The 12300-nt window shown below is 44.7% G+C and overlaps 1 protein-coding gene across 1 annotated transcript in view; it reads left to right on the top strand.

Moving 5' to 3' along the window:
* Window positions 1–12300, top strand: part of TXLNB (taxilin beta) — a 53809-nt gene that overhangs the window by 38537 nt on the left and 2972 nt on the right. The window contains exons 6-7 of the mRNA XM_073335218.1: window positions 1896–1970; window positions 5728–5820. Coding sequence (XP_073191319.1) covers window positions 1896–1970; window positions 5728–5820 — 168 coding nt within the window. The remainder of the gene's footprint in view (window positions 1–1895; window positions 1971–5727; window positions 5821–12300) is intronic.

Genomic DNA, 12300 nt, shown 5'->3' with positions numbered 1-12300 from the left:
AAGTGTTCTAGGTATCAATGGGCAGAGCCCTAATCATCTTGGTGAAAGTGGAAAAGCTCGATTTCTGCTGTGAGAGGAAAATCAGGCCCACCAAGTGCCCACTTGGGGCTGCAGATGGCGGAATCGCCCTGGCGGCCCCTGCTGATGCTGACATGTCATAGGCAGCCCCTTCATACACTGCTCTCTCTCGTGGGCTGTACAGCTTGGCCTACAGAAGCAATGAAGAGTGTGATTCTCTAGTAAAAATGTAACATTTAGTACTACGTGTGCTTCTTTAACTGTTAGCACAACCTGAGGATGTGTTAGCACACGGCTTCAATGGCCTAAGGTAGATTTTCTTCACCGTCCTACATTTGGAGGGTGTTGCTTTGACATCCCAATGTGCCATGTATTATTGGATCTGCAATTAAATACGGGTGCAATGTAGGCCTACTAGACTTCTAAGTGCTTGATTTGAAGGCACAGTCAGGTACTTGAACATCTAGTTTACGTGAATTTGCAATTCTGTGGGTGCCAAAAGGAGAGCCTGATTTGAAAATCTAGCCTATAATACTTCGTTACACCTTGCCTTAAAACAAATTGTAAACTGTTAGGTGCAGGGACTGTCCCTTACTCTGTGTTTATAATGCATACCACAATGGGGCCTGCCTGGTCCTGACTGGGGCCTCTACCATAACACAAATACCAAACAATCACATCATAATTTTTCTAAATATTGCATTCGATATTTTTATTATGAATTGGTCTCCAAGTTGAGTCCGCCCTTATTATCACTTCACATTTTATCAATACAAATACTAATTTTTATGATTCAGTTTCTCCCAGTTTGTTTTTTGCAGATTATCTTGGGCTGCCTAAAACTGCACATTAATCTGTGTAGCCAATCTGTGGTTTGCTTATGTTACAGAAAAGTTTATTAACTCCTGGATTTTACAAGCTACAGAAATAGTGCAGTGTGATAATATGTTGGAAGGATTTCATTATTGTCCAAAAATACTACTTTTTCTGCCTCATTTTAACTCTGTTTTGTTGTAGCAGAGGACATACGGGTCTGACCTTGGGTCTCTTCATCATCCTAGCCAGGATGTCTATCAAGGTGACCCTTATGAACATTTAAGAAATAAAGATCAAAGCACAGGCAGTTTTGGGAATTAATGACTAGCCTAGACACCAAATGGCCCTGAGGCTTTTCAAAGTTTTGTTTCAAACCATTAGACCCAACCAACCTGTAATTCCTCAAGAAGCCACCATGTAAGTGCCAAAAAGGGAGACCTGGACTTGAAAATCCAGCGCAGCCTGCAAATGTTAACATAATTAAGTATTCTTCACATATGTTATCTACATACTTCCTCAAGAAAGTGACTCAGAAATTAGGGCCCACCTAACTAAGAGTTATCCACACCATCTCTTCATGCTGCATGGCCTTCCATAGGATCCCTTGGATTATATATGTATCTATCACCACCTATTAAATTGACCTTGGTCAGAACTTGGGATCCTAGCCAAAATTATCTAAACACTGAAATCCTGTCTCCATTAAAGTCAATGGGAGTTTTGCCATTGACTTCAGTGGGGCTAAGATTTTACCCAACTGGCTGAGTAAAGTATATGTAGATATATTTTCTTAGGTGCTGTACAGCCATGTTGTATACAACATATAGGAGCTTCTACTCCAACTATTTTTGAAATCCCCGGTTTTTTTTCACTGAACCCCCACCCCATAATTTTCAAACTCATGCTAATGGCCCCAATCTAGATAGATTCTTTGTGCAGCACATGGATGGAATTTATACCAGCTATTTCCAAAGATACTAATATAAAGTAGTTGGAATGCCAGGATTTATCATTGCTAAGGCACAGATATAACAATTTTCTCTCTGTTTCTCTAAACACAGCTGCTGACTCAAGCTGCAGAATGGAAGCTCCAGGCAAAAATGTTGAAGGAACAGGAGACTGTACTACAGGCCCAGGTGAAGTTCATTGCATGGTGTGCCTTTGTGTGCCCATTTTTAGCCCACGTGCCACATTCCAGGTAAAGTATTCCAGAAGCTTTGTATGCATGCCCCCTAAGCCTATCCTGAATCATTAAGACACTGTAGTAATGGAATCAGGCTATATTCAAGCACGTAGTAAAACAGAGCACCACACTGAAGTGTTTGCATGTGCATACAATACTGAGCCGCAAAGCTCTGTGCTGTAATAATGTTGGATGCCCATACCAGTATACTCACCATAACTCTTCCTCAGCCCAGACCTACACGCCTCTGAAGCTCCAGTCCAGCAAAGCACTGAAGCACATACTTAACTTTAAGCACATGAGTTGCAGTGAAGTCAGTTGTTAAGCACGTCCTTAAGTGCTTTTCTGGAATCGGGCCTGAATCAGAATTCTCATTAACTTCCATGGCAGTTCCAAACACAGAGTGCTTGTACAAATGAGCCTTTTGTGCTTTCTGCTCAACAGGGCATAAAACAGTGTTTGAAAAATACATTAAAATGGAATGTATTACATAAACTATCACACAGATAAGGCTGGAGCAAAATGCAATGGCAGCCAAGTAACATACAACTAATAGAAAAACATACAACAGTTACTCCATCACAGAGTGGCACAATACCAGACCTGAAATGTGGGTAAGCAATTAAAAGGGGACATAGGATGTGTATACCAAAAAGAGAAAACATTGATAGATTTTCCTAGCCTTATGGAAATACCTAATGGAAATATTCATAGAGAATGATCTTCTTTTAGGATTTAAATGAGAATTACCTCCATTTAGTAGAATTTTTAAACCAGCCTCTAGTACTCTATAGCCCAGAGAGAATTCACTCTTAAATGCTGGTGGTCCTCAGAGCACTTCCTGGAGATCCCTGGAGAGCTCAGAGCAGGTCTGCCAAACACAGTGGTGAAAACCCTAACAATGGCTCCGTACCTCATCTGCACTGGTGCTTCCATTGTTATAATCATCAGGCAAATTGCACAGGCTATAGCTATGGGGGGAAGTTTTATGGAAAAATGACTATTGTAGACAGAGCCTCAGCAACTTTGGGGTTACTTATGGGCTAGAATGTAATTTTATACTCTGCCCACAGTAAAGGGCAACATCTTCTCAGGCGCAGCCCAGGGATGGCGCTATGACTCAGACCGTCAAAATTCACGCCCACTGGATGAGGAATAAGTTATTTATCCCTTTTCATAGAGTAGCATATCTCCTGCTCTGCACTCTGCCAACTATTCTGGCCTGCGAGGAAGGGGAAACAAAGCCAGGGCTCCTCCCACTCCACACCTCCTCCCTGCCCAATTGCTCACATTGCATAGTACTGGGTGTGTGGATCCGGGTCTACCCCGGAAGGCAGACTCACAATCCAAGTATGGTGACCTAACATCCCTATGCAGCCAAGTAAGAGCTGTGACAGTCTAGCCAACGGCCAACAAGGTGAGAAGGATATGGTCCTTTATGCAGTTTTTCAAAGGTTAAAATAAGCAGGGAAGAAATTGAAAAATATTAAATAAACTTATTCTGCACCTACTGTTTATGGACATCAATTTGATAGGTTCTCCAATCAAACCTCACAGGCTTCCTGAGGAGTCAGTCCCCAATTTTCTTTGAGTGTTTTTAATTAAGTCTTTATGTTCAGCTAGAAAGAGTTTTGTGTATCAGCCAGACCTCACTAGCCAGTTTAATGAAATTGAACAGGAGAGAATATATTAAACATGCATTTCAAATGGTAAAAATAGTAATAAAGGAATCCATTCAAGCCTCTCTCAGACTGCCTTACTTGGGGGTTGAGGCTCTGGTTTTAATGGGACTACTCACATGCTTAAATTAATCTATACACTCAAGCTCAATCTAGACACTTAACTGAGTTATTGGCTAATCAGTCAGCTGAGTGGCTAGTGTGATTTCAGCAGAGGAAGAGTCTGCATAGATTCCAACTGAAGATTCCTACAAGCAAGTGGAGGGAAGATGTTGTTTTAGACTCAGCAGACTGTATAGACTTTGTGATCAAAGACTCTAACTGAGACTTAGGTGAACAAAACCTAAGCTTTTGGGAACTTTCAGTTTCTTCTCACTGTATTTCTGTGGGGACTGAACTGTTCAGATTTTAATTTGTTTTCTTTATTTATGTTTATGTATAACTGTGAAGGTAATGTCTGTGGATGATAAAATAGCCGTGTCATGTTGTAAAAATTAGATTATTTGTTTCTTTATCATAAGATTTTATAAAGTTATTTAATTAAACTCATTTATTTAGTTCCTTTTGGGACTTCAGTGTGGGGAGGTTGACCCTGTGCATCCTTGCTGAAAATCCTTAGAGACTGAACTCCTGGTCTCCAAGTAACAGCCGTGTTAGTCTGTATCTGCAAAAAGAAAAGGAGGACTTGTGGCACCTTAGAGACTAACCAATTTATTTGAGCATAAGCTTTCGTGAGCTAGCTGTAGCTCACGAAAGCTTATGCTCAAATAAATTGGTTAGTCTCTAAGGTGCCACAAGTCCTCCTTTTCTTCCTGGTCTCCAGCTACTCTTCCGTGGGAGTTGGGTTTTTTTAGGAACTGGCGAAGGGTAATGAAGTGAACTCTAGCCCGACCAAAGGTTACACTGGCACACTGTAATAGCACTTTTCTCCTGCTTTGTTGCACTGCCTCATGTGTGAACAGCAAAGTGAAATTGACAAGAGACCCTTGCTACTCTGCTTTTGCTGGCCCTACCTGCTGCTCCACTCCAGGTACAAGCCAGAAAATAAAGCTGACTAGATTCCTTCTCAGTTCACTCTGCTGCTTCCCTGTGAAGTGGCTCAGCAGGTGGGGTCAGGGAGTTGAGTAGTGAGAAGAGGCCAGCTAGAGGGTGCAGGAAAGGGCAAAGCAACCAGAGAACATAAAGGTGTAGGGAGGAGAGAGGAAATAAATAAAAAGAGCACAAAGTGAGAAGGAAAAGAAACAAGACTCGGAATAAACGAAAAAGGAAAGAGAGAAAGGGAAAAGATTTAAAAATAGGAAAAGTGAAGTGAGAGAAAAAGAAGCAAGAATTGGGAGAGAGGATAGAAGGTGAGATAAATGGAGGAGAGTGAAGGAGGAGACACAAACACACAGATAAAAATAGGGAAGACTGATAAAGGAAGGGAAGGTCAAGATGGAAATGGGCAGGAAATGTGTCACTTTGGGATAAGCCACTGCCAGCTGAAGCTCCCACTAAGACGGATCTACTATGCCTTTGTTACAAATGCTTCTTAAACTGCCCAGGCCACACTTGGCATTTTGGAAGGCATTGCAGCTAGGACTCTGAGCCCTTGGGTTGTTTACGAGGCTTTACTGCTCTCTGCCTGTGGGACCTTAGGAAAGCCACATAGGTCAAAATTTTTCAAGTCTCTACTTATTTGACATTCTTCCAATTTTTGGGTACCCACATGCCACCTTGAGCCTGATATTCAGAATGCTGAGCACCCACAGCTCCCACATACTTTTGAAAATATTGGCCTCAATCTTTCTGCTCTTCTTCATTTTATTCCTCTCTAATATAAGGATAATATAGTTCCCAGCCTCATCAGGGTGTAGTGAGGCTAAGTTCACTAATGTGATGCTTTGAAAGCTGCTCTACACGCACAAAAGGATTATTATTGAATCATATTTATTCCCTTTTCATTTAATTAGCATTAAAACAAGGTGTGTGTTCATTCAATTTGCCCACATGGAGCTTCTGAAACTGATCTGTTTGTTCCTGTGTACGTAGCTCACCCTCTATTCTGAAAGGTTTGAAGAATTTCAGAAAACACTGACAAAAAGCAATGAGGTGTTCGCCAGTTTCAAACAGGAGATGGAAAAAGTGAGTAGCATGTATCATTTCTAAAAATCTGACACTTTCCATTTTGATACACATGGTTCTCCTTTGTGATCATTTATCTTTGATTTGGAAAATTTCTGTACGCTTGGGTGAAACAAACTTGTCCAAGTTTGAGTGGGATGTGAGATAGGGCTCAGGAAGACCAAATATATTGCAATATTGTTTTGATACTTTGTGTACGTTTCTGATTTCTGTCAACTGATATAACGTCTAATAGAAAAAGAGACCCACAATCTCCTCTCCACAGAAACTTATGGGACCAGCTCTTCAGCTGATGTAATAGACTTACACTAGTTTATACAAGTTTGGAATCTGGCCCCTTGTGTCTTAGCACTGGAAGTTAAAGCTTCCACTCTCTTCTCCAGCAAAGAAATAACAAGTATGTGAAAGAAAAAGGAAGTATAATCAATGAACTGCTTACAATCTAACCTGATGGCTCATATGGCCATTCAATACCATTTATGAATTGGCATAAAACGTTTAGTGTTGGTATAAATATTTAAGGCACAATTCACTGTTGCCCTGCACTTCATGCAGCCATTTACCCCACTGCCAAAGGAGTTTAAAATGCTATCTAGTCAGAGTTGTCCCCCCACTTTGCACTGGTGGTTTAAATGACTGCACAAAGTGCAACACAAGAGAGAATCTAGCCCATAATTTTCATGTTCCAGGGGCTCAAAATTCTGAATTCCTAATTGAAAAGAGCTCTAATTGTCTTCAGAGGGCGTGAGGTCTGAGTAAAGACTGAAGGGAAGATTGTGGAATTTTGCTATTGGCCTGTACTGAGGACACTGCAGAGGTGATCATCCCAGAAGGTGTTCCACTAGGAGTTGTGCCTCAGGAGACACATACTGCACCTGCTCCCCTTAGCATAGCCAGCCAACTCCACAGTCTGGGCAAAGGGTAAGGGCATGGCCCCACTTCTTCCTTGTGCCCCTTTTGTGATGGTTTGCACTCCAGGGGGAGGCAGGAGCGTGCTCAGGATTTTGTGTCTGGACCCAGTGCAGGAGTGCACAAAGGGAAAGAATCCCCATTCCTTCTCCTCTCCTGTTCAGGGGAAGCACAGTCTAGTCCTGAGCAGGACCTCAAGTGGGGAAATCTTAGGCCTGGTCTACAGTACGCGGTTATTTCAGAATTAGCCGAGTTAATTCGAAATAAAACTGATTCCGTCCACACGACCAAACTGGTTTTTTCGATTTAAAGGGCTCTTTAATCCAATTTCTGTACTCCACCTCGGCAAGTGGAGTAGTGCTAAAATTGAGATCGCAGTTCCGGGTTACAGGTACTGTGGATGCAATTTGATGTTATTGGCCTCCGGGAGCTATCCCAGAATGCTCCCTTGTGACCACTCTGGACAACACTCTCAACTCCGATGCACTAACCAGGTGAGCAGTAAAAGCCCCGGGAACTTTTGAATTTCATTTCCTGTTTGGTCACCATCAGCACAGGTCACCATCAGCACAGTCCACCACCGCAGGCAACCATGCAGAGTCCACCATCACAAGAGGCCACACAGTCCCGGATTCGCAGATGAGCTCCAGCATGGTCCAAATGGGAGGTACTGGATCTCATCGCATGTTGGGGAGACGAATCTGTTATGGCAGAACTAGGTTCCAAAAAAAGAAACACAAATACGTACGCTAAAGTCTCCAGGGCCATGACGGAAAGACGTTACTCCAAGGACACAGAGCAAAGTCATACAAAAATCAAGGAGCTCAGCCAAACGTACCAAAAAGCCAGGGAGGTGAACGGGCACTCTGAGTCACAGCCCCATACATGCCGCTTCTACCGTGAGCTGCATGCAATTATGGGGGGTGACGCCACCACTACCCCACCACTCTTCATGAACACCTGCAAGGAAGGGGGGAGTGACACGGAGCAAGGAGGAGGAATTATTGGAGGATGAAGAGGAGGAAGAGGAGGAGGAGGACAGTGCACAGGCAGCAAGTGGGGAATCCATTTCCCCCCTAGCCAGGAACTATTCTTAACGCTGGACCCAATAGCCTCCCCCACTCCCAATGTGGGCTCACGGACCATGACCCTGGAGAAGGCACTTCTGGTGAGTAAGAGCCTGATCGGAGCCACGCAGTGGGGGGTGGCGGGAAACCCAGCCACGCTGGGCTGTTCGCCTTTAGTTTAAAGGGCTCATCCCTGCTCAGAGCCTCATCGGAGCCACACGGTGGGTGTGGGGGGGGCAGGGGTGGTGTGTGAAGCGATCATCCCAGAGAGCCCGCAGGCCCTCCTTTTCTATGGCAAACCCACCAGGCATTGCTTGCTATGGGAAAGGGGGCCTGGCAGTTTGAAAGCATTGAAATGAATGCGGAAGAAGCAGAACCCCGCATGCCCCTAGGGCTTACCATGGCTGCCGGCAAGCTGAATTCTGTTGCCGGGCCACATGTGATGGCTTACTCACACCAAAGTGGCAGGCACTTCAGTAGAAGAGGCAAAATGTGACCTTGTACAGAAAGAACATGTGCTGTGTACTATGAATTGCCTGTTTCACTGAGAAAGTGTCCCCTTTGTTCTCTAAAATGTATCTTTTAGAATACTACCCTCCCTTTTTCTCCTCCCGCAGGTGCAAATGTTTCAACGCCCCTATCTACTCCATCCCAGAGGCTGGTCCAGATTAGAAGGTGGAAAAAACTAACTCGGGACGACATGTTCGCTGAGCTCATGCAGTCCTCCAGCAATAATAGGGTCCAGCTGAATGTGTAGAGGCAAACAACTGTGGAGTCCCGTAAAGCGTTAAATGAACACGAAGAGAGGAGGGACGCACGTGATGAGAGCAGGCAGGATGCTATGGTCAAGCTCATGGGGGAGCAAACTGACATGGTCCGCTGTATGGTGGATCTATGCTGGAAAGGCAGCAATACCATGGACCGCCACTGCAGCCCCTGTATAACCGCCCTCCCTCCTCCCCAAGTTCCATAGCCTCCTCACCCAGATGCCCAAGAACATGGCAGGGGAGGCTACAGAGACCCACACACTCAACCCCAGAGGATTGCACAAGCAGCAGAAAGCTGGTATATCTGAAATTTTGATTTGGTTTCTGGACTTGTCCTTCCCTCCTCCTCCACCCTCTCCACCCCTCCCCCCCAGTCTACCTTCTGATTTCTCTCAATGTATTGTGCAACAAATAATAAAGAATGGTTTTTAAACAATTGTGACTTTATTTCCTTTCATATATATATGGGGGTGGGTAACTTCAAGAGAAACAAACACAACTGTCACACCGTACCCTGGCCAGTCATGAAACTGGCTTTCAAAGCTTCTCTGATGCGCAGCACACCCTGCTGCACTCTTCTAATAGCTTTGTTGTCTGGCTGTGCGAAATTGGCCACCAGACGAGTTGCCTCAACCTCCCACCCCGCCATAAACATCTCCCCCTTAGTCTCACAGATATTGTGGAGCACACAAGAAGCAGCCATTACAATTGGAATATTGGTTGTGCTGAGATCTAACTGAGTCACTAAACTGCACCAGCGAGCTTTCAAATGTCCAAAAGCACATTCTACCACCATTCTGCACTTGCTCAGCCTATAGTTGAACTGCTCCTTACTACTGTCCAGGGTGCCTGTGTACGGCTTCATGAGCCATGACATTAAGGGGTAGGCTGAGTCCCCGAGGAAAACTATAGGCATTTCAACATCCCCACCAGTAATTTTCTGGTCTGGGAAGTAAGTCCCTTCCTGCAGCTGTTCAAACAGACCAGAGTTCCTGAAGATGTGAGCGTCATGCACCTTTCCTGGCCATCCCACGTTGATGTCAGTGAAATGTCCCTTGTGATCCACCAGTGCTTGCAGCACCATGGAAAAGTACCGCTGGCGGTTTACATACTGGCCGCCCCGGTGATTCGGGGCCAAGATAGGGATATGCGTTCCGTCTATTGTCCCACCACAGTTAGGGAACCTGAGCACATTAAAGCCATCCACAATGGTCTGCACATTTCCCAAAGTCACTACCCTTGATAGCAGCTGGTTAATGATTGTGTTTGTGCTTGCAGCACAGCAGCCCCCACAGTAGATTTGCTCACTCTAAATTGATTCCCGACTGACTGGTAGCTGTCGGGCATTGCAAGCTTCCACAGGGCTGTGGCCACTTGCTTCTCAACTGTGAGGTCTGCCCTCATTTTGGTGTCTTTGTGCTTCAGGGCAGGGGACAGCGAGTCACAAAGTTCCATGAAAGTGGCCCTACGCATATGAAAGTTTCGCAGCCACTGGGAATCATCCCATACCTGCAACACTATGCGGTCCCACCAATCTGTGCTTGTTTGCAGCGGCCAGAATTGGCGTTCCATGGCATGAACCTGGCCCAACACCACCATGATCTCCCAATCGCCACATGCCGTGCTTCTAGGAACGTCTGTGTCCATCTCCTCATTACTATCGTAATCACGCTGTCGTCACTTCCTCGCCCGGTTTTGCAGGTACTACACATACTGCTGGATAATGCGCAAGGTATTTACAATGGTCAAAACTGCAGCGGAGATCTGAGCAGGCTCCATGCTTGCCGCACTATGGCTCCTGCATGGGTAATCCTGGAAAAAGGGCACAAAACGTAGGAGAGCAGAGTGGCAGCAGAAGAGGTGCTGTTCAGTTCACGATCGCCGAAAAAAGGTGGGAAATGGTTGTCTTCCGTAGCTTTCACGGAGGCGGGAGCCCAGGACAGACAACATGGAGAAGCTTGGTAGCATGACAAAAGCGGGAGAGCAGAGTTGGCAGCGGAAGCTGTGCTGTTCAGTTCATGATGGCCGAGCAGAGTTGGCAGTGGAAGCGGTCGATGAGGAAGAGAAAGAGCAGATACTTATAGAGATTACATAGAAAGATGAGAGGAAATGTGAGGTGGTTTCAGAGTACCAGGAAAGAAGCAGTGCACCATACTGCACCGTCTGCTGAAAGCAGTATGGCATCTGCACACCAAAAAGGCGAGAAACGATTGTCTGCCGTAGCTTTCATGGCGGGAGAAGCGACTGCCGACACACACCCAGAAACACTCGCGAGAATGTTTTTGCCCCATCATGCACTGGGAGCTTAACCCAGAATTCCAATGGGCTGCGGGGACTGCGGGAACTGTGTGATAGCTACCCACAGTGCACCACTCCGACATTCGATGCTAGCCTCGGTACCGTGGACGCACTCCGCCGAATTTACGCGCTATAGTGGGGACACACAAGACCAAATGTATAAAATCGCTTCCGAAAATTCGAATAGAATAATTTTGAAATAATTTCGTACTGTAGACCTAGCCTTAGACTGATAAGGAGGGAGAAGGAATCCCTGCCAAATGCCAGAAAATTCACTCTGAATTTAGTAATGCAACCAAGAGGGGCTTTGCTTCTGTAAGTATTTCAGTCACCCCAAGAGGTGACAAGTGACTTCAGGGAGAGCTTGCAGCACTCAGTACTTCATAGAATCATAGGACTGGAAGGGACCTCGAGAGGTTATCTAGTCCAGTCCCCTGCACTCAAGGCAGGACTAGGTATTACCTAGACCATCCCTGGCAGGTGTTTGTCCAACCTGCTCTTAAAAATCCCCAATTATGGAGATTCCACAACCTCCCTAGGCAATTTATTCCAGTGCTTAATCACCCTGACAGTTAGGAAGTTTTTCCTAATGTCCAGCCTAAACCTCCCTTGCTGCAATTTAAGCCTATTGCTTCTTGTCCTATCCTCAGAGGCTAAGAAGAACAATTTTTCTCCCTCCTCCTTGTAACAACCTTTTATGTACTGGGAAATGGTTATCATGTCCCCTCTCAGTCTTCTCTTCTCCAGACTAAACAAATCCAATTTTTTCAATCTTCCCTCATAGGTCATGTTTTCTAGACCTTTAATCATTTTTTGTTGCTCTTCTCTGGACTTTCTCCAATTTGTCCACATCTTTTCTGAAATCTGCCACTTCTCCCCTATCCACAAGACTTGTTACCCTGTCAAAGAAAGCGATCAGGTTGATTTGACATGATTTGTTCTTGACAAATCCATACTGACTATTATTTATCACCTTATTATCTTCTAGGTGTTTGCAAATTGATTGCTTAATTATTTGCACCATTATCTTTCTGGGTACAGAAGTTAAGATGACTGGTCTGTAATTCCCCGGGTTGTCCTTATTTCCCCTTTTCTAGATGGGCACTATATTTGCCCTTTTCCAGCTTTTTTGAATGTCTCCCATCTTCCAAAACTTTTCAAAGATAATTCCTAATGGCTCATATATCTCCTCAGTCAGCTCCTTGTAGTAGTCTAGGATGCATTTAATCAGGCCCTGGTGATTTGAAGACATCTAACTTGTCTGAGTAATTTTTGACTTGTTCTTTCCCTATTTTAGACTCTGATCCTACCTCATTTTCACTGGCATTCACTATGTTAGACATCCAATTGCCACCAACCTTCTTGGTGAAAACAGAAACAAAGAGTCATTAAGCACCTCTGCCATTTCCCCATTTTCTGTTATTGTCTTTCCCCCTTCA

This window comes from Lepidochelys kempii, chromosome 3, assembly GCF_965140285.1.
Source record: "Lepidochelys kempii isolate rLepKem1 chromosome 3, rLepKem1.hap1, whole genome shotgun sequence".
NCBI lineage: Eukaryota > Metazoa > Chordata > Testudines > Cheloniidae > Lepidochelys > Lepidochelys kempii.
Note: the sequence above shows the minus strand (reverse complement) of the source record. Positions and strands in the feature narration are given on the sequence as shown.